Source organism: Thamnophis elegans, chromosome 15 (assembly GCF_009769535.1).
Source record: "Thamnophis elegans isolate rThaEle1 chromosome 15, rThaEle1.pri, whole genome shotgun sequence".
NCBI classification, from domain to species: domain Eukaryota; kingdom Metazoa; phylum Chordata; class Lepidosauria; order Squamata; family Colubridae; genus Thamnophis; species Thamnophis elegans.
This window is the reverse complement of record NC_045555.1, coordinates 3677565-3705008: the sequence shown is the minus strand read 5'-3', so window position 1 is coordinate 3705008 and position 27444 is coordinate 3677565. Positions and strand designations below refer to the sequence as shown.

Sequence of the window (27444 nt, the reverse complement as noted above, 5' to 3'; positions counted from 1 at the left end):
GACCAACCCCCTGCCCAAGCAGACCCCACACCATTTCTGACAGGTGGCAGTCCAGTCTCTTGAAAGCCTCCAGGGATGAAGCTCCCACAACTTCCAAAGGCAACTTCTGTTCCATGGGTGGATGGTTTGCGCTCTAAGCCTCTGACAGAGTGACAGAAGCCACCTATATTTCTAACCGGCTGCCAGCAGACAAAAAAAAATCCCTTTAATCACTATTAAAAGGAAACTCCAGCACAATGTATTTATTTTAAACAATCTGCGAATAGACATTCAACATTGCAAGGTTGCCGTAAGGATGGCTGTTAATAGGCTCCATTTCAAAATTCTTGTATAAATGCGGTACAATTGTCACTTCGGCTGGAGGGGGGGGGAGGAAAGCAAGAAAATTACCTTTGCCCTTTAAATAATGTTTTTAATTAAAGACATTTCTACACAATCAATATCAAGATTTCACATTTTTGAGATAAATCTTCGGAGTTACCCATCCTTCTGGGGGATTTTTCAAGCCGGCTTTTTTCCACATCCTTTTCAGTTCATATTCAAAATTTTTCTATAAAGAAAAGAAAAACAGAAAATGAATACTGAGAATTTCTTCACCGGAGACAAATTCCTTGTGTGTCTAATTACACTTGGCCAAATAAAGTATTCTGCAGGGATCTCTTGTGATGGACATGTGGGTGCTGGGCAGGGACTTAAAAGGGATGTAAAAGATGGCTTCCAGGTCTGATACTCAACTTATTTCTGAGCAAATTAAGACACTACCTTAGGATCAGCATTTTAGCAATCAGAAAAGTGGCAGAATTAAGATTATGTTAAAATAAATAATAATAAGTTTAAGCAGGGGCCTCCCAATGATGAGCTGTTTCAGGCTGCAGGGATTGCCATAGTTTATTGCCGCCACCACATGCCCCATTTTTTACGTTTGCTGCAAGAAGGTAAATTGTTAGGAGGCAGAGGCCAAAGGGTGGGGGCTGGTGGGTGGGACGGGTTATATTTGGTGTATAATACACACCCAAATTTTCATCCTCTTTTAGGAGGGAAAAAGGTGCGTCTCATACTCTGAAAATATGGTAATATAATTATAAATATGGTTAGAATTATTTTGTTGTATTATCATTATTATTATCAATATATATGTTACTTTTTCTTTTGTAAAAGGGAATGCCGGGACAAGCATATTCAAAATACTTCTATATAAATAAAAAAACTTGACAGAGAGAGGACAGACTCAGCCATGCTGTGCAAACACAAACGCTCTTCACCTAGAGGTCGATGGGCATTACCTGCCCAACTCACCTGTTTCCGCCACATCCGCCTTTCCAAGACTTTTCTCCGCTCAAATTTCGTACGTTTCATCAGCTTCTTGTACTTGTGCCTATTCATCTTCCTCCTCCGGATCTTCAGAATGTTTCTGCATTCCATTCTGGGTGGGTTCATCTCCCCTCTTTGTTCTGCCTCCTCTTCTCCCTCTGCCTCAGTGCCCCTGGAAGGAGCAGGGAGATCATACTGTTGGAGCGGTCGGGGAGCGTTCCTCTCATGAACGTTTATGAAGCCTCCATTTTTAGGGAGGAAATACTGAACCGTCAGCCAGCTTTCAAGAGGCGAGATGGACATCTTGCGAGGGACTAGCATTTCTTCCAGTTCAGGGTCAAAGGTAAACCACTGGTGGGGACGGGTTCCATTTTTGCTTGACGGGAGTGTGCTGTAACTTGCCAGAACAGTTGCTCTAGGAGGTGGGAGGACAACAGATGGCCTCAAAAGAAAGCACCCTGTGGACAAAGTGGGAATGAAATTCATCTTGTGAGAATGTAAGACTTTGTGAGAATAAACTCCTGTTCATTTTATTTGTTTGCTGCTCAGGTGTCAAGAGGAGACTCTGTCTGATTTGCATTAAAACAATAATCATCACCATTTAATAACCCCATACTCCCTTGCAGGGTGGAATCTGGGCAACTGAATGGAGCTAGCAGAGTGTTTCAATGGACAGATTCTGTCGCCAATGCGGAGTTTTGTTCAGCAGATATATTCTAATCGTGCCCAGAGAGAGAAAATGTCTGCCTCTATCCAGGATCGAACTCACAGATTGTAAGGCGAGAGCCCCACCTCTAGGCCACCACACCACTCTGCCTTGCATTAAAACAATCAAACCATAAATTGGTGCCATATTTTCATGTGTCCATGTCTATGTCTTAGACCAGGGGTCCCCAAACTTGGCAACTTTAAGACTTGCGGCCTTCAACTCCCAGAATTCTCCAGCCAGCAGAGCTTGCGGGAGAATTCTGAGAGTTGAAGTCCACAAGTCTTAAAAGTTGCCAAGTTTGAAGAGCTCTGGTCTATACTGATGTTTCCTTGTACTTGTTGACATAAATAAATATTTAAGTAAGTAAGTAAGTAAGTAAGTAAGTAAGTAAGTAAGTAAGTAAATTACCTGCACAGCGCGATGCCCTCACGAGGGGAGCCGTCAGCCGGGAGACCAGCATGTCGAGGCCGGCTAGTGAAAAAGAGAAAGCAGGGTCTCAGAGAAGCGAGGAGGCCCAAAGCCGGACAGGCCCCTCGAGTAAAGGCCCTATCCCAGGCCGAAGGCGGCGTAAGAAAAAAGGCCTTCGAGGCTTCGGAAAGGCCGGGCCCCGTTTTGGAAGAAGCACTGCGCGCTCTCTCCTACGATACCCACAATCACACAACGATGTAAATACACACACACAACCGTGTATACCTCCTTAACGGGGAGCTTACCCTCAATTTGAAGGCGGGGAAACGTTACGAGAGTGCACTTCCGGTCAGGCGCGCTTCGGGCCGGCTGTCTTAAGAGTCCCTCCCGGAAACGCGGGCTTCAGGGAAAGGTTCCTCCCCTGTATGCCTTTTCTCCTTATTGTCCCTGCTTCCCTCTAGCGATGGAATGGCGCAGGTTGATGATGACGAGACGGGAAATCCCAGTTGTGTTACTAAGCGAGGTTTTCACAGTAAGGATCTTCTCCAGTGTTGTAATAATGATCATTTCCTAATATTCCCGTATTATATTATTTATATCTGCCCCCACCCCAAGATTAAGGTAGTACTTCTACCTTAAGCTTCTATTAGTTTTATTAACTTAGTTCTATTAAGAAATAAGCTTTCACTTCTAGTATTTAAGGTCTAAAGCAGAGGCATCACCCTGCCAACAAAAGTGCATCTAGTCAAGGCGATGGTTTTCCCAGTTGCAATGGATGGCTGTGAAAGTTGGACCATAAGGAAGGCTGAGCGCCAAAGAATGGAGGCCTTTGAACTCGGGTGCTGGAGAAGATGCCTCAGAGTCTCTTGGACTGCAAGGTGATCCAACCGGTCAGTCCTAGAGGAAATCTTTAAAAGGCCAGATCCTGAAGAGGAAACTCAAATACTTTGGTTACCTGATGAGAAGGAAGGACTCCCTGGAGAAGAGCTTAATGCTGGGAAACAATGAGGGCAAAAGAAGGGGACGGCAGAGAAGAAGGTGGCTGGATAGATTCACCAAAGCAGTCGGTGAGCTTAAATGCACTCCAGATGGTAGAGGACAGGAAGGCCTGGAGGAAGGTTGTCCATGGGGTTGCGATGGGTCGGATACAACCTCACAACTACCACCACTTAAGGTCTCTGGCTTGAGCAGGTTGGACTAGAAGACCTCTAAGGTCCCTTCCAGCTCTATTCTGACTGACCTATCCCTGCCTATATTTTGACCCCACAACCATCTTGTGAGGTAGCCTGGGGTGGGAGGGGGGAAACTGGCCCAAGGCCACCTGATGAGCTTCCAACGCCGAAAGTGGACTAAAAGCTGTAACATCCCCCCCCCTTTTTTTTCTGGGTGCTATTCCAACAGTTGAATTGTGATACTCCTGTTTTATTTAATTTACCGCCTACGGCCCTGGGTGGTTTTTGCATTCGAACAATAAAGTATTAAAATATATTTAAATGCAGTAAAGATGCAGGTTCTGATTAAAAGATGGGGGGGGGGACGCAGAATGTACTGGGGAGTGGATGGGATCAGCTATTAAGTCCATCCAACACTTCCTGTGTGCTATTTCCCCATTGGGGAGCTTGTAATGGACACAGGCTTTAAATTGCAGGTTATAAATCACTGGAGAGAAAACAGGAGGAAATCAGTTGAATTTCACAACTGTGTGGCAAATCCTTCTTGAAACTAACAGAATTTGGGGTGGGGGAGTAATTGCTACTCAATAGACAACCGGACAGCTTTAGAGTTCCCAAGTCGTCCAATATTAGTGCCTTCCCTGGCAATAAGACTACTCATGAGTTAGAAATTAGTTGTTTGCTGGCTGGAGAATTCTGGGAGTTGAAGTCCACAAGTCTTAAAGTTGCCAAATTTGGGAACCACTGCCCTAGGGATAACTAGGGAAAATAGGCATTTAAGGATCATTTAGCAGAATTCACAATGAAATGCTTCTTTAAGACCAAATGAAGTTTATTCAGAGATTAAAAATAAGCTAGAAAAATAACTAAGTCTTTAATAGTAGTAGAATAAATTATTTTCATATTGTCTGCTGCAAGCCAAGAATCTTGAGATTCAGAACATCTTCAAAAGTGCGCTGCTGGAAATGTTTGGCCTCATGCTTGGAAGTGGACTATATATTTTCAAAAAGGCTGTTATCCCATTGGGCAATTATTTATAGGGTGAATCTTCCACCAAAATATCTGGAAGCTGATAGGCCAAGTTCGTACACCACACTAAACTCTCATTCTTCTATCTTTTTTCTCCCCTAAAACTCTGGCTCTTCTTACTGGCCTCGGCTCCATCCACACAGCTCTTGTCGTCAACAGGAGAGGAAAAAAAAAAAAAAAAGTACTGTATATACTCGAGTATAAGCCTAGTTTTTCAGCCCACTTTTTGGGCTGAAAAAAGCCGCCTCGGCTTATACTCGAGTCAGTGAAAAATTTGCCCGAAATGGAGGAGAAAAAGGGGCGGGGCCATGCCGCTGGGTGACACTCGTGAATGGCCCAGTGCCCCTGTGAGTTTCCCCTCCCTCTGTGTCAGTTTGCCGCGCAGCGCGCACCGCACCATCCCCCCTCCTCACGTTCTAATGTAATGCAGGGCTGTCTTACGATTCCCCTTCCTCCCCCTCCTGCCGCTCTGCAACGATGTCCCACCTCCTCCTTGTTATGGCAAGCAGCCACATAGCGATGTCCCACCTCCTCTGGTACAGTGATCCAATGATAGGAATCACTGTGCCGTGTGTCATAGGAGGCGGGACATCGCTCCCGCGGCTGCACGGGACATCATCATCACAGCGGGACATCAGCATCATGAGGTGAGTGAAGTATTTCATTGAATACACCGCTAGTTTACTGTTTTTCTTTGAAATAAATATTCAAAAACATTATTGGTATCTATTTTTATTTTTGAAATTTACCGGTAGCTGCTGCGTTTCCCACCCTAGGCTTATACTCGAGTCAATAACTTTTCCAGTTTTTTGTGGTAAAATTAGGTGCCTCAGCTTATATTCGGGTCGGCCTATACTCGAGTATATACGGTAAAACCAAACCATTTGTTTCATTTTGGGCCTCAGCCAAGGCCAACTACGTATTATGAACTGTTGTTATGTTCTTTATGTGGAAAACCACTCCGGAGTGTGGAAATATTTTTTTGGATAATGAAACATCAAGGCAAAGTACACTGTTATTAAGAAGAAAGAACTTTTCAGAAGCCAAAACGATGTCACCTAGATCCAATTTGACACCAAACATCCAACCTTCTGCTCTGTGTAAAAAAGACAAAACAATGCAATTGGCGAAACCAGAAAAAATCTGGCAGGAGAAAGAAAGAAAACGTATCACAAACTAAAAGAGCCATTCAACAGAGGTTGAAGAGTCAAAGTCCAACCGTTTAAATACAAAATCAAATACTTTAATGAAATTAAGGAACAGGAAGACAGCTCAGATATACCACTAAAACGGATATTCTTGTGCTGCACACATTTCTCTCTTAATATAAACACCTTTTTCTTCAGCAAGCTAAGAACAGACAAAAACAATCATTTCTTTCAGACTTTTTGAAAAGATCCTGAGTAAATTTTATTATTAACTAAACCACGTAAAAGGTTAAGCTCTATGAAATCATCCGCAGCTTGGAAAATTGGTGGCCAGCACCAGGATTTTTTTTCCCTTCTTTTTAAAAAAACCCACTTTCAACACGTGGAATTTAAATACTATTCCATAGTTCTTTCTGCTGGGGATAAAAAATAATAATAATAATAAAAAGAAGTAGTAGGCCTGTGGGGAAAAAGAACCTCCAGTTAAGGAACGTAAACATTTGCATTCTCAGGATGCGGGTTCCCAAGTTCCAAACATTACTTGAAACACATTTGCACTTTGAAAAGGGTTAAAGCTTTTCCCCCATCCTTCCCATTTCAGCATCAGGTATTCCTTCTCTCCGCAACTGCCTAATATAGGCACTAGATTTTTTTTAAGAATCTGGAAATCACCTTTTTCTGTAATAATGCAAACAGGTTCACGGTAAGAAAAAAAAAAAGAGAAAACGGAAAGGAAAATGCTGTTAGCACCAAACAAAATGTTGTTGGGGTGACTTCCCAAGATCCTGTGGGCGTGTGAGAAATATTTTTTTATAAAAATTGGGGAGGGAGCAGGGGGAATCCCAACCCTCTGAACAGTGTCCTGAGGTTTTCCTCCACAGAATCCGACGCAGGCTACAGTCCTGCTTTTTGAGAGTTCAAAGGGACATCACACCAGCAGGAAGCAGACACAAAATCCAGCAGACAAGCAACAGCCCTATATCAAGAGAGGAGGGGGTGAAAAGCCAAAGGGGGCCCCCTGTCAATCCTAATTTGCCTGTGTAGGGTCCGTGCCCTTAACTAGTAGTCAAGAAGTTTGTTAAGGCTCCATAGTCCAGCCTTAGGCAAAAGAGGGCTAAGTGGCTGAGGCCGGAGGGGAGGGGGGGAGCTTTGGCTGTGTTGTCTGACTTCATCTCCGGTGCCGGCTGTGGCCAGGGTGATCTCTGTCATAGCGATGGCTCGGCCTGTCGTACGGGTGGTGCCGCTCGGGCCTTTGATCCCTGCAGTAGTGGCTCTTCTTCCGGTACTTGCCGGTGTGCTCGGAGCGTTCCCGCGAACGGCTGCGGGATCTCGAGGAGCTGCGGCTGCGAGACCGCCGGGCTTTGGGAGAGCTGTACTTGTATCCCTTGTCCTTCTTGTAGTTGCGCATCTTGGAGCTTTGGTAAGTGGAGGCGGTGTGGCCGAACTGGTGGGGAGGCGAATCGCTGCGGCTCCTCGAACGGCTGTGCGACTTGGAGCAGCTGGAGGTGGAATAGCTTTCGCTTTTCCTGGAGGGGAGAAGAGGAAGACGGACGGGTTACTTGTTGCTGCCCCACCAAGGCACCTTTAAAATTTTTTGAAAACTTGAGGAAGAATTTGCTTGGCGAATCGTTTTGCTTCCTCCTACGCTTATACTGGCTAAGGCAGAGGTGTCAAACTCAAGGCCCGGGGGCCACATCCAGCCCGCGGTGTGCTTAGATCTGGCTCACGGGGACGCCTTGGAAATAGCCTCCCGTGGTACCACTGCCAGCAAAAACGTGGCCCTCCTGTGCTCCACTTTTACTGGGAGAGGATTGCAGGCCATCCCAGCTGAAAACGGAGCTTGATAGCAGAGTGCTCGGGACGCAGGCGCCCCCAACAGGGGTGTCATGCCTGCAGGCCATCTTTTCTTTTGGACTTCAGGCCTGCCACAGTTTCTACTATTCATTTTCTATTGTGGGGAAATGGAGTGGGGATTATACAGAGTTGGGTGATATGTAGCCATAACAATATTCTTCTGAGAAAGCCAAGGTCATCCTTGACCATACACCTGGCCGGAACTGGATGGGTGGAAGCTGCCAGCGTGGCAGTGGAACACATTGGACCATGGGATGGGCTTGTGGGTGTGGGGGGGGTAGGATCTTGAACTTTCAACTGGATGGGGAAAACCTGGAAGCTTTCAGATTTGGGTTTTCCCAGATGTGCCAAGTGGAACTTTGAGGAAACTCAAGCCTCAGAGTTTTATTTCGTTAGGGGTGTTTTTGGGAACCCTGACAATGAGTGATGTCAAGCTGGCCATGCCCACCACTGTCCCAAAGGTCAAACCCAAGCGTCTCTCAATGAAATTAAGTTTGACAGCCCTGGGTTAAGGCAATCTTGGGAATGGAGACTGAAAAGGCTGGCTTCCTACTACAGGTGGTCCTCAACTTACAACCACAAGAACTGAGCCCCAAATTTCTGTGCCTAAGCGAGACAGTTGTTAAAGTTTGCCCCCTTTTACAACCTTTCTTTGCCACGGTTGTTAAGTGGATCGCGGCAGCTGTTAGGTTAGTCATTTGTTGGTGAAGCAAGTCTGGCTTTGTCTGTGGACTTGTCGGAAAGTCGCAAAAGGGGATACCGTGACACACACACACACACACACACACCCTGGGGATGCTGCAATCGTCATAAATATGAACCAGTTGCCAAGCATCTGAATTTGGATCAACTGAGCATAGGGGAATGGTTGTGTGAAAAATAGTCATAAATCATTTTTTCCAGTGCTGGTATAATTTTGAATGGTCACTAAACAAACCATCGTAAGTTGCAGACTACCTGTAATTGACTTCAACCAGAGGTGGTATTCAGGCGGTTTGGACCGGTTCGGGCAAACTAGCAGCAACGACGATCAGTTCCCCCCCCCCCACTCTATCCTATCCTTTTATTTCTTGTTTTCTAGTTCCTCCCACTTAGCGACACAGCTGATTCCCCCCCCCTGTTCTGCTTACCCTTGTCGACTTAGAAGGTAAGCAGCTGAGCTTCTGAATGCTCCATTTTCAGATGCTGTGTGCAAGCGCTTTAGGCACGCATGTGCGCAAAGCACGCACTCACTGAACCAGTTCAACCGGCAACATCCCACCACTGACTCCCACCTGTTAAAAGTGAGGGCCAAATGCCCAGCTAGCAAATGTCTTTGGCCAGAGGAGAAACCAAGCCGTATTTGCAAGCCAAATCCCCATCTGTGTCTAGCAGGAGGGCTTGTGCCTGGCAGAGCAATGAGCTAGGCCAGGCTGCCAAATCCACTCTCTGCAGGCTTTAACCTCAAGAAAACCATTTCCCCACCGCTTTGCATTCCCCGGGTGCCAGCTTTATACTTTTATTACAAAGACCCTTTTGGTGGTTCTTGTGGCTCAAAGCAACTGCTGGTAGAGCCAACAAGTCAGCTCCAGCCTTTCGGCAGCCTACCTCTTTTTGGGAGAAGGGGAGTGCGACGTGGATCGGGAATAGCTCTGCTCTCTGCTTCTACTGCGGCTCCTGCTCTCGCGGCCTTTCTGAACGCTGTGGATTCAAAGAATGAGGGAAGTGACCCAGTGGATAGGGTTTTTTTTTTTTCCAGTTAAACAAAGAACTTTCACAGCAGAGGGTAATCTTAAAAATAAGGGTCTCGCTTACAGCAAGGTTCCCCAACCTGGGCTCGGCTCCTTTAAGGAATCCCAGAATTCCCCAGGGTTGACCGGAGAATTCTGGGAGTTGAAATCCACACGTCTTAAGAGTGGACCAGGTTGGGAAACACTGTGAGAGGAGGGGAGAGGGAGAAGGGGGAGGAGAAGGAGAAGGAGAGGAAAAGATGAAAAAGAAGAAGGGTAGGTAGGTAGGAAGACATCTGGATCCACACTGGGGGAAAAACCCTCCCCAAAACAACTCCTCTAGCCCCAAATCTTACCCATTAATTGGACTTTTGGACCTCAATCTCTTCATCCCTTCGGTCTTCCTCTTGGCATTTTTGACTGCCTGCACAGGCAGCGGGGAAGGCTTAATGCTGCCTTTGGTGTCTTTTGGCGATTCTAGAGAGGGGGGAAAGCGACAAGAAGTCAGAAAACCCAGCCAATCCGGGGACATTAGAAATTTTAGGCAAGCACTGCTTGATTCTTGAGGAAAAAAAGAATCCTCAAGAAACCGAAAACAAGATGGGCCCCGTCTCCCCCACAGAACCATCACCAGAGCCTTCTTCAGACTCCAGGACTGGCCCATGTTCCTCCCCAACCTCCTCACTGTCAGAATCTGCTCCCAGCTCTGTTGGCCGCTGGCAGGCCATGAGGACACTCACCGGGCTTGGGGATTGGAGAAAAACCAGACACGGCCAGATGGGGCGTTCCTTCTGGCACTAGGCCTTTGGCCTGGGCTTTTTCCTCTTCCATGGCCAGCCTCCGCTGCTCTACGCGGCTTTCCAGAACGGCCAGGTCAATCTGAGGAGGCAAAGAGAGACAGCGCTTTAAGGCAACCTTTGCCTACCTGAAAAGGCTAGGCTGAAGGGCAGGGCAGGTGGAGGGCAGGGAAAAGGACCCAAGGATATGAAGTACAGGTAAAGTCCTCAACTCACAACAGTTCATTTATAGTGGCCTCAAAATTACTACGGCACTGGAAAAAAAGGTGACTTAGGACCATTTCTCACACTTGTGACTGGGGCAGCATTCCCCGAAGTCAGGTGGTCGAAATTCAGATGCTTGGAAATTTGACTCATATTTACAACGGCCGTGGTGTCCCCCTTTTGCGACCTTCTGACCAGCCAAGTCAGTGTGGGGAGAGGGGGAAGCCAGATTCACTTAGCAACATTGGTGGGAAAGGTCGTACAATGGGTCAAACTCATTTCGCAACTGTCTCACTTAGCCACGTAGGTTTCGGGCTCAACTAGGGTTGTAAGCCGAGGACGATCTGTATTCCCCCACCCCCAACAGAAATCAGAGTACAGTTCCCGTCGCAAGCTTGATCATGGACTGCTGGATGGATGGAAAGGTGGATCTCCGTAACCTTCCCAGCCCCTCAGGGAGAGAAAATAGTCTGCTAACCAACCACCATGGTCTCCCATTTCACAAACCCGACCCAGCTACTCACCTTCTTCACTGTGTAGAGTTTTAAGATTTTCAGGCAGACTTCTTGAATTTCCTCCTCGGTAGCTCCGAAGAGAAGAAACCAGTGAGGGCGGTTTGGAAGAGGAATCTGCAAAGGAAAGGCATCGCTCGTTCATCAGCTAGAAGACATGTGTCGCCCTTCACACGCTCCCCTCTGGGAGACTCTTTGTAGGCTGTAGTAACGGGCCCCCCAAATCGCAACCGTGCTTTCAAACTCTCAAGATGGCTTCCTTGGGAAAGTCATCCCAAGGGCTGACCTAACATCAACGTCATCAATCTCTTTTTAAGAGCCCCGGTAGCACAGCGGTTAGGATTCAGGATTGCAGGCCGACTCTGCCTACTGCCAGGAGTTTGATCCTGACAGGGGCCCAAGGTGGCGCAGTGGTTAGAGTGCAGTACTGCAGGCTACTTCAGCTGACTGCTAGTTCGGCTGTTCAAATCTCACCGGCTCAGGGTTGACTCAGCCTTCCATCCTTCCGAGGTGGGTAAAATGAGGACCCGGATTGTTGGGGGCAAGAGGCTGACTCTGTAAACCGCTTAGAGGGGGCTGAAAGCCCTATGAAGCAGTATATAAGTCTAACTGCTATGGCTATTGCTATAACTCAGCCTTCCATCCTTCCAAGGGCAGTCCGATGAGGACCCAGATTTTGACTCTGTAAACCGCTTAGAGAGCGTAAAAAGTACTATGAAGCGGTATATAAGTCTAAGTGCTAATGCGAAAGAGGAAGGAGAGGAGGAGAACTTGGGAGACTGAAACAAACTAGTTTTACTTGGGATCATCCCAATTTCTGGTTTACTTCTCAGGATATCCCTCGCTTTCTCAAAATCGAAAAATTCTCCTGACGGATGGTTTCCAAAAAGGCAGTTTCCCCCACTTTAAGGAAGGCCTTAAACCAATTTCGTTGTCATTTATTTTGTACAATGACAATTGTATAGTACAAGGCTGTACCATACCAGCTTTGAGACTCAAAATATAAAACATTGAATTGCAATCCCATTCACAGCTCTTTTTAAGGCTGCTTTTTGTTGTTGTTGCAGGTGAGGGGGAATAAGGGGAGAATCAACATGGCTTTTGTAGAAGCCCAGGCCTGAAAACACTGGATTACTTCTGAGTCATTTTTTTAAAATTTCCTAGCCTACTTTTCTACATTTCTTTCCTCTTCTGTGAGAAGAAAAAAGTCCCTAAACGCTCAATACAGAAAAATAAAAGAATAACAAAATTGAAAGGAGCCTTTGGAGGTCTTCTAACCCAACCCACTGCTCAGACAGGAGACCCTATACCCATGACGGCCAACCTATGGCACATGTGCCCATATCGCCTGGCACGTAGGATGTTGCCCATTCCTCTTCCGGGAAAGTGCATGCAACAATCAGCTGGCCTTTGGGTGCTCGGTAGTGCCAGAACCTGGAGGAGCTGATCTCCCGTTTTCTGGTGTGAGCACATGTGCGCCAGTAATCAGAAGACTTTGGAAACCGGAGGTTCATTTTCCGGCACACGCATGCCCCCTGGGTAACTCCTCTTCCAGGCCGCAGCCCTCGTCAGATGAGTGTGCATGCACTCCCTCCTCTGCACTCGGTGCCGAACAGTTTCGCCACCACTGCCCTATACTATTTCAAACAAACAGATATCCAGTCTCTTCTTAAAAAATCTCCACTGCTGGAGCACCAACTTCTGGAGGCAAGCTTTTCCAGGGCTTAATTGTCCTGTCATTCAATTTCTCCTTAACTGGTTGTCTCCTTGCTTCGTTTCCACCCACTGCTTCTTGCCCTGCCTTCGGGTGCTTTGGAGGATAGGCTGACCCTTTTCTTCTCTGTGGTGGAAACGATTCACTAAAAAAAAAAAACAGCAATCCTGCTGGGCAACACTAACATTTTTTTTCTTTTAATGCACCAACCTGAAGGGTCCGAGCAGCAAGGTAAATGCAGGCACAAGCGATCGTCTCCGGTTGGTATCTCATAAAAACATCTGTTCGCAGGCTGTCGTTCATGTAATTCCTGAGATAATTTGGGAAGGGGAAAAAAGAAAGAAGTAGGAGTTGCTAACCTGCCCCCCCAAAAAAATACTTCCTATACAGCATTAAGCCTCCTCCTTTTGCAATTTAAGGGAACTAACTTTTTCCTGCTAGCTAACCCTGTGAACTCCAACAAGGTGGAATGGGAACGGGCTGCTTCATCTCGCAGAAGAGCATCAATCTAGAACATTGATCTGGAACGTTATCAACTGTACGTGGGTGGTTTTTATGAAGGAGAACCTGCTTTTAACTTTCCTCTCGGCTACACGCTCTACTGGGCTGGCCTTACGCCAAGCACAAGGTTTACAGGGATCAAGTCGCAGCCGTCTGAAAACTCTCCCACCACAACACGTCCACAGTGCCAAAATAAACAAGTCTGCGGGAACAGGTTCAACGGTTTCGCAGGAGGGAGGTGCAGAAATCCAGGGCTTTTCCAACAGCCGGCCTCTTCCGTTGCAAGCCGCTTCCGATGGGGAGATTCTCCGTGTTTGTGGGGGGAGGAAACCACTGGACCCAAATCCGTTTTGAGGGAATCAGCCAGAACACAATGTCCCATCCTTTGCCAACGAGGTGCATGAGTCAAGTCGAACATAGCTTTGGGTTTCTCCTTGGGCTGTTCTTAACCGCCCGGCTGCAACAAGGTCTCTCAAAACAAATGTTCACAGAATGAAGTGAAAACACACAGCACATGGACCTCTGATCAGTCCCGTTTTGCACACACTGGAACACGGAAGGCAATGCAAGCAACACAGTACGTTTTCAACACCTATCATTTTTAAAAAAGTATCCCCACCCCCCCACACACAAGTTGTCGTCTGCTGGATGGGGTTTATGAGCCTAGGAGACAGGCTGCATTACGCATGGGGTGCCTACTTCTTGTGAAGAATTTGCACACGGGGGAATTTTAATTTCCGAGAAGCATTTTGTTACTATAACAAGAATCTACCGTATTTTTCGGAATATAAGACACACCTTCCCCCCCCACAAAAAAGAGGGTGGAATGTAGCTTTTTGGAAGCTTTTTTTCAGCCCTAATGAGGTGCTAACCAGTGAAGCTCCATTTCAGGCAAAGCAAAGCGAAGATCACTCATTAGCACCTCATTAGGGCTGAAAAAAAGCTTTGAATATTTTTCCCTAGTTCCTTCCAGCTGGGAGAAGCCACCCACAAAAAGATTTGAAGACTCTCTTAAGAGGTACTTCTTTTCTATTTTTGTAGAAAATAGAAAATAGTTTCTATTTTTGGGAGATAATCCTCTCATGGGCAAAGCAGAGAGTTCTTGTGGCTACCCTGATTTCTATTTTGGGGGGGGGGGGATAATCCCTTTTAAGGGCAAGGCAGGGATTTTTCCTGTTATCCGAGTTTTCTCAATGGTTTCCTTCAGGCAAGTGCTGGGCTGGTTTGTTGATTCAGCTTTGTTACATTTTAAGTGCTTAAATGCTTTTGGCTGACTGCTCGGATCTAGTTAAGATTTTTCTGCTGGGGAAAGAAAAAAAAAGGCAAATGGTGAGTGCTTGCTTGCTTTTCTGGTGCTATGGGAATAAAAATGAGTATCTCATAGGCAGAATCCCCCCCCCATTTTTATCCCCAAAAACTAAGGTGCGTCTTATACTCTGAAAAATACGGTATCTATTGAACCTGTGTGTAGGTCTAGAATGATGAAAAAAATGACTCAGGTGCAAAAATGGAAGGGGGAAAAAAGGGGGCCAACCAACAATTATTTAACAGGAATGCCTTTTGTCCTCCCATAGTACAGGTAGTCCTCGATTTACGACCACAATTGAGTCAAAAATGTGTTGCTAAGTGAGACGTCGTGAATTTCGCCCCATTTTACCACCTTTCTTGCCACAGTTGTTAGGCGAGTCAATGGCAGTGGTTCAGTTAATAACATGGTTGTTAAGTGAACCTGGCTTCCCCGTTGACTTTGCTTGTCAGAAGGTCGCAAAAGGGGGACCACATGACTTCAGGACACTGCAACCGTCATAAATAAGAGTCAGTGGTCAAGTGTTTTAAGTTTTGGTCATGTGACCATGCTAGCACGACCGTATGGCCAGAAGTCTCATCGTAAGTTCGCACGGTCGTTAAATGAATTGATGTACATCAAGGACTACCCGTACTTATGCCCACCGGAATGTTCTGAATGGCATCTTTCAACATGTCTTGGGGCATGGAAAAACCAGGGGATGAAAATAAGGGCTTAATAATAACAACCATTCTCGGATGGTGCCAATCTAGATCGACGAAGAGGGTGGGACCAGTTGTCCAACTAACCTTTGAATGGAGCTACTTCAGTTTAGATTAGAAGACACACCAAAATGAACTAATTGTGGTGACATCCCAGAGTTACAAGAGCTAAATGATCAAGGACAGCATCTGGAAACAACTGAAAAGTGTGGTTATGCAACATAAGTTCTTGGACTTCTCCCGCCCCCCAACTTTTATCAGACAGCAGTAATTCCAGCAGAGAATCAAACATTCGAATTCAACAATAATTGAAGGCATTTGTTCTGGAAGGCCACGTTGAAGATCCAACTTTTGAAAGTCCAAATAGAACACCTGGGCCATATATACGATGTGCATAATAGTCAGGAAAGTTGACATCGTTTTTTTAAAAAATAATAATTACAATACAATACAAAATCATAATAGATTTACAGCGTTTAGAGCCCCGTTCCCTCTCATCCCAAACCTCAGCGACAATTCAAGAAAGAAATATAAAAACAGCCAAGTTGAATCAAAACATTTGCATTTGAACTATTAAGATATCAAACATGATAGCATCATCAGAGCACCTGGACAGTAAATAACATAGGCTCATCTGGGGGGGAAAAAGTGTGCAAACAAAATGGAAGAGAGATTGGAAAACAAAGGAGGGGGGGAAATGAAATAAAAATCAACAAGCAGCAGTTCGGCCAGTTTTTAACTCTACTAGCGGACGCATACCACCTGTCTAGAGAGGCAGCCTTCTCTCTGTTGGAGCCTGCTCGGGGTTTGACTGAAGACGCCAGTATTCCCTGCACCATTGTTCGTGGGCAGCAGAGGAGGTCTTAGTCACTTACCCGTCAGAGGCTACCCTTCGATCAAAAGAGTACAGAAAAAAAAAGAAAGTCAAAACAGGTTCTCCTTCCAAACCACGCCAGACAGTTCATAACAATTCGCTTTTTGAGATCAATGTTTACACCCTGGTAAGTTCACAGGTTAGCTGCTACCTTTCTTACTACGGGGGTTGGGTGGGGGGCAGGGGGAGAGGAAAGGGAAGAGGCTGGCTAGGACTGAGATTCAGAAAACACCAACGTGGAACAGAACAGATATATTTTAAGGATCCAAAACCTGGAAACGGGGACACGGACAAGGTGGCTGATGCCATCTTGGGAGGCTTATTGATTGCCAGGGGGCTGCTGTAAAGCGACAGGGAGCCACTAGTCACCCAAAAGGTTATGCATTAAAAGAGAGGCCCCCAAGTGTTGCGGCTTGGCGGCCTAGCTGGGGTGGGTGGGAGAGGGGAACTGGGCTCTGTGAGCATTCAAGCCCGTCCAGTTGAACACTCATGCAACGAGCTGCTTGCCCACCATTTGCGTGGCCCAATTCCAAACAGGCCATGCGGCCCACAGGGACCCCTGTGCTAAAAGATTGCCACCCCACACTTAGAATACGACCCACCCAGGGCAGTGTGCTTTTTCAACGACAAAACACTGTGCATGGAAGCTGCTTTTGTAACCTTCCAAGTTAATTTTCTTCCGGTGCCCGCCTGCTTCAAAGGGTCCCCTACGCAAAATGGGTAGAACATCATGTTTTCCTTCCAACGCCACCCCCCCCAACCCAGAACTTTCCCTCAAAATTTCCCACAGTAGGAAAAGAAAGGAAGAGCAAAAAGGGGGTGGGGGGGGAAGAGATCCGCTCTCTTACCATTTTTAAGAGAAAGTGTGTGTCTGACTCTTTTAGCAAAGAGGCCCGTCCCACTCGGAGGGACAAGAGGTGGCATTCCGGTTTTTTTTTTAAACAAAACAAAAAAAAATGGAAGGCCACGAACACGGCAGTGGGGCACGCGCATACAGCCCCCAACTATGACACATTCCTGCCACTGCCCCCGCTGGCCTCAAGAGAAACAAGAAACGTCAACTTACCATGAGGTCTGGACCAGGTGCTGGTTACGTTCACATTCTAATACCTGAAGGTACATAACGATTATCTGGAAGATACGGGTGACGGAGTTATACACGTGGTCAAGTAGCGGACAGAGGTATTTCATTTAGAGAGGAGGCCGGCTGAGCTAATGTCCTCTTTGTCAAGCTGCTCCAAGCCACAGCTAGTGTGTGTGTGTGTGTCTCTATGCTGGTCTTGTTGTATTTGGGTCTTTTCCCATGTAAGATTGAGATTGAGATTGTCTTGGCAACGTTTCAGCGAGGTCTCACTCGCCATCTTCAGGCTGGTGTTTTCGGCTTAAAGCGTGGTTGGAGCTGCTGTCTTTCTTTAAATCTTTGTTTGTGCGTGGGGGGGGGGGAGAGTGCTGGCTTTGTTTCAGTAAGTGGATTGTGAAACAAAGCCAGCACTCCACACACACACACCAAGATTTATAGAAAGACGGCAGCTCCGACCACGCTTTAAGCCGAAAACACCAGCCTGAAGATGGTGAGACCTCGCTGAAGCGTTGCCAAGACAATCTCAATCTCACCCAGGAAAAGACCCAAATACAACAAGACCAGCATACCTACACGTGTGAAAATCTACGAAAACACACACAAATAAATGTCTGTGTGTGTGTGTGTGTGTGTGTTTTCCAGCATAACTCTGGAACGCCTTGAGCAATTTCAACCAAACTTGGTACACAGATGACTTACTCTCTGGAGACAAATACTGTGGGGGCTAAGACATCCCTAAAACTCCTCGGTGGTCTATGTTCTGTTAAGATACAGCCTGTTGTGCCTTAAAATGGCTTCTACTATACTGCCATAAAATGGCTTTTACTGTACAGTGCAGTGGAGTTGCCATGGTAACAGCTTCACTGTACTCCACAAGGGGGCTCCCTCTGGTATGGGGGAAAAAATCCAACATTAGAAATTACGTTTGGTCCGGACATTTTCCCCCTATAAATAAATACCTGGGCAACCCCAGGTTATCAGCTAGTTCTATATATATATATATATGTCCTCCAGAAGCAGAGAAGTGAGACTCAGAAGTACACACACATAATGCAAAGCTTTCTCCTGAACATTTAATGCTTCCAGCCCTGGCTCTCTTCAGCCTGCTCAGATTGTTTTCCTGTTCCTGTTCCAAAGGAAGTTAAAACTGGAGAGAGCTTCCTCCTTCAGTATCCACCCAAAAACTGTACCAATTGCTGAAGCGATTTTAAAAAAAAGAACTAATCTATCTTACTTTGGGCTTCAGAGCATGCCCAGGAACGAGTAAGACTGCCCAATGGGGAAAAGGCTTAGGAGCTTATATTGTGAGAAGCAACAGCACTTATCTACCGCTTCGCGATGCTTTACAGCCCTGTCTAAGCGGGGTGACAGAATCAAGCTCTTGGCCCCCAACAATCTGGGTTCTCGTTTTACTGACTTTGGAAGGACGGAAGGCTGAGTCAACCTTGAGCCGTTCAGGATCGAACCAACGGCAGTGAGCAGGAAGCCTGCAACGCGGCATTCTAACCGCTCCGCCATCACAGCTCAGTAAAAAAAATAAAAAATAAAAAAAATGCCAAGAAAGGAATTAAACAGAGCATGGCGGAAGAGAAAAATTCATGGGAGCCACAATGCATAGGAGATGGGTGTCTCTTACTGCTCCGGATAACCCTAAACTACGGCTGTGATATCCTCATTTCTGAAGCTGACAAACCAGATTTCATTAATGCAAAAAATATTTCATCCAGAGTTTTCCCTTACTCCCCTTTATTATATAGTGATGGACAGTGCAGAGTGAGGGTCAGCCAGCAAATTTAGGAGAAACAGTCCACTCACCAGGCTCTGCTCCCCTGCAAAAAAAAAAAAAAAAACCCTACCAGGACTTTACTGATGATAATGTAATTTCTTAAGACTCTGGGCTCCGATTGTAGAAGATTAGAGAGAGGGATGCAATTTGGTTGGGAAAAACTGCAAAGGGGTCTGAATGGGAAATCCTGGTGTCCTTTCCTGGCACAACCAAGAGACAAAACCAAGGTCTTTGTGAGGTAATTCAAACACACCTCTGATGGTACTTAAAAGCACTGAGAAGATGCAGTTTTATTCCCGCTCTTATGAGGTTGCCAGCTTGTTTCACTCTCAAAGGGAACAGTACTTGAATGTTGTTGAGTCAAAAAAAAAAAAAAGGAAGCCATACAGCAAAGCAGAGAGGAAGAAAGAGAAAACACTCCCTTGCACAAGGATGTGAGCATCTGGGAAGATTTGATGCACAACCGAGAAACATTTACAGAGTTACCTGGACATACAAAAGACCCCCCTCCTGCCATGCGGATTGAAACAAGCAATCCTTAACATAGAAAGGTGATCAGCGCTTAAAATGGGAATCCAACTGTTCAGTCACAGGTGACACAGTGGGCCTTAAAGAGTTATCTTTTTCTAATGGGGAGGGGGGTGGAGAGAAAGTCCAATTCTTTGGTCTGCCCAGGCAACAGATATATAAGGAAGAAAAAAACAGGAAGCCTAATACGAACCTTGTGAGGATGCTTCACGTGCACGCAAAATCCAAGTTCTTTCAAAACTCTCCTCTCCGCCTTGATAATTTGGTTCTTCAAGTTAACATATTCTTGATCCAGTATTAGGGGGACAGGTTTCCTGCGTGGAGGAGGAAGGAAGGAAGGAGGTCTTGGCTGAAACCTCAACAGCCTAAACGCCACAGGAGGAGTCTTAGTGCCAGCTTTTTGTACAGTCTGAATGGAAAAATCAACTCAATTGAAGCCACAGCCCTCATGTTCTGACCCAGCTCCCCAAACACAACAAACTCTCTGGCATGAACTCAAAGGATTTCTTTATTAAGAATGCCAGCAGCCCCAGCAAAAAGTCTCTCTCTCACCGCAGGCTAACAAGACCGGCCGGCGGGAAGATGAATAGTTGTCTGCCACATCTATTCATCTCCGCCCCCTTCTTTTATCCCCATAGCTAGAATGGGGCTTCGCTAGCAGCGGTGGCTCTTCCGTCCCAAGGACCGGCCCATAGGTTTCCACTGTTCTCCTCTCCGCTTTCTGCACATCCATGCATCAGGCACTGTTCCTCCTCTTCCTCATCAGCCACCTCCAGACCTGGGAGCTGTTGACTCTCCATCTGAGGGCTGACAGACGGCCTAGGCTTTTCCTCTGTCTCTCTCTCTCTGACAGCTCCATTCCCTCTTTCCCCTCAGGTTGCCTCGATGCTGACCCTGACTCCCACTCCCACTCCTCCTCCCCTGATTCGGCTGCTGAAGGGGCCAGCAGGCCACAACACCTCATCCCTTGGTGCAATCCAATAGTTGAAGGGAACCAGATCGAGAAAGGTTTAAATTCTCCATCTGGAACCTGCAAGATCCTTTTGGTGAGTGCCAGGCACCCAATTCGAGCCTGAATTTCCCCTCTTTAACCTATTCTTCAGTCCCAGAATGGGTTTTTCGCCCATGCAAAGCTCCATTCCTGTTGTAGTGCCTCCAGCAATTATATTATTTCTAGCAACATAATAGCAGTCTCCCTCTTGCAGGGACAAAAAAACCTGGAGATAAGAACCCCAGCGACAATCTCCTTTGTGAACAGAGGGAGAGAAATCGCTGCGAACCCTCTTCCCGGATTGGTTGGGATCCACAATCCAAGAAAGACGGGATCCTTAAAACACCCCTATAGCACAGGTGGATGCAGGAAAAGTGGTCAGAACATGAATGACAAGGCATGTGTGTGTGTGTAATGGTCGAGCTGTACAAGAATTCTTGCAAAAAGGCCAAACTAGAAACTAGAAACTGCGAGAACTGAGACCCCCCCCCAAGCCCGCCGCACTTCATACTTACTTCTTCTCTCTCAGCAACCGAAGTCTGTGGAATACATTGATCACGTCTCTTATGCGCCGTGGGGCTTCTTCAATTTTGGAAGCCAAATGAAGACAGGCCATCGACACATGCTGGAAAGAGACAACAGAAATGTCATTCTGAGCTGCGAGAGAACCATTTGGACGACTGAATTCTGAGCCAGTCTTCACGCAGGCCATCCAAGCTCACCCAGCTGCCCCTTTTGTTTATTTTCACAGGTAACCCCAGACTTACAACCATTCTTTTAGTGACTGAAGTTATTACGTCACTATAAAGGGGGACTTGTGACCATTTCCCACTCTTACGGCCATTACATGGTCACGTGATCAGAAGGCAGACGCTTGGCAACTGGCTCCTGTTTATGACCATCGCAATGTCCCAGGATCATGATATCCCGTTGTGACCTCAGTGGGGAAAGACAGGCTAACTTAACAACCGTGCGAATAACTTAACTGCAGTGACTCAATTAGCAACTGTGCCAAGAACAGTCGTAAAATGGGGCAAAATTCACTCAGCAACTTTCTCGCATAACAATGGAAATTTGGGGTGAGCTATAGCTTTAAGTCAGAGACCACCTGTACTTTTAAAAAAGCTCTGTCATTATGGGACCCAGAATGTTAACGCTTCACACACACCTGACATTCAGATAGGGACCTTATCATTAAGCTCCTCCCAGGGAAACTCCAAAAAGGTCTTTCTAAATGACCTCAGCTTTGCTTTCATAATAATTTTTGAAAGAAAGGGGAAAAAAACAAATTTCTAATGTTTTCGGCGAGTCATCTCTTTCTGACGCAGGAGATAGAATTTCTCAATCTTTTAAAAGTTGCTTAAATGTCAGCAATGAAGGAAAAGGAGCATATGTTTCAATCAAGGCCAAATTTAGCGTCCATGTGATACATTGTGGATGTGGCCCAAGAGGAAAAAGACAATTCATGTGGATACTAAACCAAAGGCCTGAAAACATTAATTGTATTCGAGATCAACAGGATCTATCGGCTAGTAAGATCAGCTCAGGATGTCAAGCAGAAAAACTTTCAATAGTCTAATGTTCCAAAAATGGCAATTGAGTTTACAGCCCCCCACCCCCACCCCGGGGTTTCAGGAAATAAACTACATACCTGCATGTAATGCTTCACAAATGATTTTGTATAAAAGAAACGCTGGAACAGCACCTGCCCTGTAGCCATGGCCACCTGGAAAACAAAAAAGCAGAGCCAGAATATATATTAATATTCTTCCAATAAAAAAAACTTAAATGGAACGAGCTCTGAATCTATAAAGCATCTGCAGCTGTATTTCCCCCTATCATGTAACCACTTCTCCTAGGTTTGTGTAATACCTAGCTGGACTTGGGGAAAACACTTCCAAAGTAACCAGGTTTTTTCTTATTTAAGGGAAGCAAGTTTTCTTTAAAAAAATTTTAAATCATACAGACTGCGCAGGTTAAACTTCCCAGTGCCCAAGGAAATGATGTGGGGAGACTATTTATAATATATTTGAAAAGATGGCCCTGTGACTTCATCACTCCTGGTTTCTAATAGCAGGCAAGTGAGAAAACAGCATTGTTGTTTATTTGGTGTCGACAGACAACTTAAAAGGATTCTACGGTGGAAGACACTCAATGGCCTTCCGCCCACTTTCTCTGAAAAAAATGAAAGGGCAGGGCGGCTCTTTGTTGCTCAAACGGCACAATTAAAAAACAAACAAACAAGGGGCAGTTAAAAAATCAACTCTGCCAGTTCGGGAGGAGAAACCAAGACAACAACGGGAAGGGAATTTGGGGATGAATCAGCCAGAGTGCAACTTGGAGTTGTAGCTCTAAAATATCCAGACTGCTCTCAAAAGAGCAGCAATCAGCTGGTTTCCTTGGCAAACAACAAAGAACTTCCTAGGGAGGGAATCGCTGTCATTTCAGGCCAAAGGGCTATTGCGTCACACATTTCCGGGAACAGAATGCCGGCTTGCCTGGGCTGGGTTAGCAAAGCAATATTCCTCTCTCAGCCTCCCGTCCCCTCTCCCCCACAAACAATCCCTGCTTCCTTATCAGGACTTCCCCTTAAGAAGTTTTTATTTTTACAAGCCTGGGTTCAACTGTTTTTTAAGCTTGCGATTTAATCAAGTCTGGAAAACAAAAGAAAGCAGAAATAACTGACTCAGAGGCAGATCATTTGTACTGAGTTCCTAAATACTTCCTGGATTTAGAACACTGGATGCTACAGATTCTCTGGTTTTTGAATACTTTAAAATAACCAGGGGTGGTGATGGTCCTGAGAAGAGAATTCCAAGTTGTTTCATCTTCCAGTTTAAAATATAACTTTATATTTATAAATTCCTTTTTCTTATTTGGCTTCAAGTGGAAAGACTGCCCTCACAATCCTAATGACATATATATCAATAACAACTCTTTATGGAGATTCTCAGTCATCTAGGTCGTGATTCTTCCAAAGGTGCTTTTTCAAGAGGCAACTGGATTTTCTGGGAACTGAAGAAGCTTCTTGGATGAGAAGCAAAATATCTTCAAAGAAAAACCAGTTGCCTCTTGAAAAAGCACCTTTGGGAACTATCAATAATGAAGTTGGAAGGGACCTTGTAGATCTTCTAGTCCAAACAGGAAACTCTAGACCAATTCATATGGAGACTTTATATTAAAAAGATGTCTATTAGCAAATGCAAACCAGAATTCCACAACCACATTTGTACACAAAAGGCTCACAAACATCCTATTATCAGTATTGCCCAGTAACATACATCCAAAGTATTTTGGAAGGATGAACCAAAGAATGAAACAAAACTTGAGGAACACATGTAAGATTATCAGCACTATTATATTTCACTTATCTAAGCAAAGAAGCTTTAAATGATTACATGACTAGTAATCCTTCAGGACTGGGCGGCATATAAATTTTGATAATAAATAAATAGATAATAAATAAATGACTAACATATAGAATTAGATTAGTACTTTATATGTCAGCACCGTTGATGTCATAATAGTAGAGGTCATAATCTAATATTGTCTGGAATTTTGAGTTTCATTCTGAAGTTTCAGTATTGTTCAATCCTGGTCTGGATTTGTACAGATCCGAACTGGAAACTTTGAACAGAATATCCTCAAATTCCAAATTTTGGAATTGGCTCCTAAAAGTACCAGAGGCTACAAAATCCCTCATTATTATTATTATTATTAAAAATGAGCTGAGATGGTAAATGTCCACAATTCAGCTTCATGGTAGCGCCTCTTCCTTCAGAAATTTGGACAAGCATTATCTAACACTAACTTCCTACAACGAGCAGCACCATACTTTAACTTTTGTCTATTTCTATACAACTAATAGGCTTAGAAGACCTAAGTTTTCCTCTATTTCTGAAAAGGGCAGATTTTGAGATTAGGTTACAATGGCAACACAATGATGCTTGGATTGCTAACAATGCCTTCCATCTCCACCCAGCACAACCCACACACCCAACCCACACACCGGTGAGAGTAGATTGTTTGCCCAAGAGGCACTGTTTTTCTTTTTCTTTGATCCTGGCCAGGTCAAGGCATCTGCATAAAGGTTTTAAGGCAGGCTTAAGTCCTCCTTTTAATGCTAATGGAGACCATTGTCACCAACTCCCTTACAAACTGATAAGCTTGCAAAAGAGGAAGAAAACAACTGTCTGATCTCTCAAGGACTCTTCCCCCTCCCCTCATTTAAAAATGATGAAATTATTATAATCAGTAATAAAAGAGCAGACTTTTGACATTCTAAATAAAACAAACTTATTACAGGGGTATCTTAATTATCTGAAAGTATAAACAGTAACATTGGAAGGCAGCAATGGATGTTAAAGGGGGCTTGGAATGGGGAAGAGCAGGAAACTTAGTTGGCATGGATCTTAACAGATAAAAAAAATAGAATAAGTCAGTGTTTCTCAACCTTGGGGCCCCTTGAAGAGGGGTGGACTACAACTCCCAGAAAGCTGGAACATGGGGTATTCTGGGAATTGCAGGCTACCCCTCTTCAAGGGCCCCAAGGTTGAGAAACACTTAGTTTATTTCTACACGGACTTTATTCTATTCTTTATCCATTAAGATCTCTGCTTACAACTCCCAACTTCCCAAGATGGGTATTGTAGTCCAACATGTTCTCCTCACTAAGTTTCCTGCTCCCCCCCCATTCAAAGCCCCCTTTAATCACTGTTAGTTTATACTTGTCCGGGCGAAGATGGGTCTTGTAGTCCAAACGTTCTCCTCACTAACGTTCTCTTGCTATCCTCCCACCACCCAATTTCGAAGCCCTCTTTAAGCACTGTTATTGTTTATTGGAGTTACTGTTTTTACTTGCCCGGGTTAAGATGGGTATTGTAGTCCAACGTCCTCCTCACTAAGTTTCCTGCTCCCCCCACATTCGAAACCCCCTTTAATCACTGCTGGTTTATTCTTGCCCGGGCGAACATGGGTATTGTAGTCCAAACGTCCTCCTCACTAACGTTCCCTGCTTTTCTTCCTCGACCCCCCCGCCACGATTCGAAGCCCCCCCTTTTTCTTAACCGCCTCCCAACTGCCCGGGGGATGGAATTCGAACAAGGCCCGAGGCCTTACCTGAGGAATCCGGAGAAGGATGCCGGCCGACTGGATGAGTTCACAGCCGGTGATCCGGAGCTGCGCCTCGGTCTCGGCGTCGAGGCCGTTGGTCATGGAAGGCGTAAAGCGAAGCGTCTCCTCAGGCAGGAGGCAGTTATCCAAGGTGAGCAGCACTCCCGAGTAAAGCCGGTCGCCGATGCGGACCGCCCCGGGCGGAGGCGGCGCGGGAGGCGGCGGGAGAGGGCCCGGACCGCCGCTCGAAGACGACGACGACGACGAAGATGACGAGCAGCCGGCCGAAGCGGCGGCCGGCCGAACCGAGCCGAGTCCGAAACCGGCCGGGGCCGCTGCGGCCGCTACAGCCGCCGCGGGCGCCAACATCGCCGCCATCTTGTCCGGACGACGTCGCCACCTCCGCTCCCTCAACTCCACTTCCGGCCTCCTCGCGGCCGGCTTCCGGCTCGCGGCCGGCGCCTGGCCCCGCCCTGAGACCGCAACGCCTCCGATTGGTCCGCCTTCAGGAGGCGTCCGCTTTCCCATTGGCCAGCGCCAAAAGAACATTCTCTCCCTCCCTCCGAGTGACGCAACGTTGGAAATTTTCGATTTTCCTTCTGGACGGAAGTTTCGCACGAAGGCGGGGGGGGGGGGCGAGGGATGGAAGCGCGAGACAATCAGAGCTTCCCGGCACGCAACGCGCGCGGGGCGTCTTTTGCTTCTTCTTCTCAAGGAAACGTTGGGTTCTACCACTTCAAAATTGCGGGGAGGGGCGGACGGACGGATTGTAGCCGTTTCGGGGAATTGGCGGCTTTCGTTCCGCCAAATATCCGACACTGAGAAATAACAACGGCTTTTTGGTAATCTTTCCCCTTATTTTTAACCTTTCAAGAGGGGAAAGGCTTCTCCGTCGGCTCCCCCCATGCGTTGTAATGGTACAGCCCAGATAACAAGGCAAAGTTCTCAATTGGCAGCTTCAATGAATTGGCAGCCAAGAATAGCAGAATTAGATCTATTCTGGTTATTAATTAAAAAAAACAACAACCCTCTGATAATAATTCCCGTGCTAGCTCAGAGCTATAGGCATTGTAGTCCTCCCTTTCCCAGGAATGAACATATACCAAATCACCCTGGGATCCCATCCACTGCAGCTTTCCCTACTGTTACTGGCACATAAAAGTGTTACAAAGTGCTGTGCTCATAATCAGAGGTGGGTTTCCTTATATGGTCCTTTGCCCTGCTTGGGGTGGCACAGGGCAGTGGGCTTGGTCAATGAATTCACTCATGGGGAGGTGTGCAAACCTCCCAACTCAACAGTAAATAGAACAAAATAGAATAGGACAGACGACTAGAATATAGGATACAATAGAATGAAATGGAATGGAAAAGTTTATTTATAGGCCGCCCTTTTCCCTGGGGGGACTCAGGGCGGCTTACAACTCATAGGGAAAGGGGATACAAACAATGACACATAAGCACAATACATAATTAAAAAGAACACAACATTCATACCATTCAGGTGGGGGTGGATTAAATCTTTAGCCCCAGGCCTGACGGGATAGCCAGATTTTAAGGGCTGCGCGGAAGGTCTGGAGGGTGGTGAGGGTACGAATCTCCACGGGGAGATTGTTCCAAAGGGTCGGAGCTACAACCGAGAAGGCTCTCCTCTGCGTGGTTGCCAGTCGACACTGACTGGCAGATGGAATCCAGAGGAGGCCTAATCTATGTGATCTAATCGGTCGCGAGGAGGTAATTGGCAGGAGGCGGTCTCTCAAGTATCCAGATCCACGACCATGAAGGGCTTTGTAGGTGGCAAGTAGCACCCTGAAGCGCACCCGGAGATCAACAGGTAGCCAGCGCAGCTCGCGGAGGATAGGTGTTATGTGGGTGAACCGAGGTGCACCCACAATCACTCGCGCGGCCGCATTCTGGATAGACTAAACTATAGGATAGAATACACTATAGGATAGACAGAATAGACTAGCATATAGCCTAGACTAGAATATAGGATAAGC

At 46.1% G+C, this 27444-nt stretch overlaps 3 protein-coding genes across 3 annotated transcripts; all 3 read right to left on the bottom strand.

Annotated features, from left to right (window-relative positions):
* Positions 1-334: 334 nt before the first annotated feature.
* AURKAIP1 (aurora kinase A interacting protein 1) lies at positions 335-2813 on the bottom strand. Its single transcript, XM_032231937.1, has 4 exons — positions 2734-2813; positions 2429-2491; positions 1297-1769; positions 335-550 (listed from the first exon to the last, which is right to left on the bottom strand). Exons 2-4 carry the CDS (start codon positions 2478-2480, stop codon positions 443-445), a joined length of 633 nt encoding a protein of 210 aa, XP_032087828.1. The 5' UTR covers positions 2481-2491; positions 2734-2813; the 3' UTR covers positions 335-442.
* Positions 2814-5850: 3037 nt separating this feature from the next.
* On the bottom strand, positions 5851-15935 carry LOC116518319 (cyclin-L1-like). Its single transcript, XM_032231647.1, has 7 exons — positions 15835-15935; positions 12778-12877; positions 10866-10970; positions 10081-10219; positions 9697-9817; positions 9219-9311; positions 5851-7303 (listed from the first exon to the last, which is right to left on the bottom strand). The coding sequence occupies exons 1-7, from the start codon at positions 15912-15914 to the stop codon at positions 6946-6948; spliced, it is 996 nt and encodes a 331-aa protein (XP_032087538.1). The 5' UTR covers positions 15915-15935; the 3' UTR covers positions 5851-6945.
* Positions 15878-25877, bottom strand: CCNL2 (cyclin L2). The gene is made up of 6 exons (XM_032231648.1): positions 25454-25877; positions 21987-22061; positions 20851-20960; positions 19538-19658; positions 17016-17080; positions 15878-15965 (listed from the first exon to the last, which is right to left on the bottom strand). Exons 1-6 carry the CDS (start codon positions 25823-25825, stop codon positions 15947-15949), a joined length of 762 nt encoding a protein of 253 aa, XP_032087539.1. The 5' UTR covers positions 25826-25877; the 3' UTR covers positions 15878-15946.
* Between the last annotated feature and the right edge of the window lie 1567 nt (positions 25878-27444).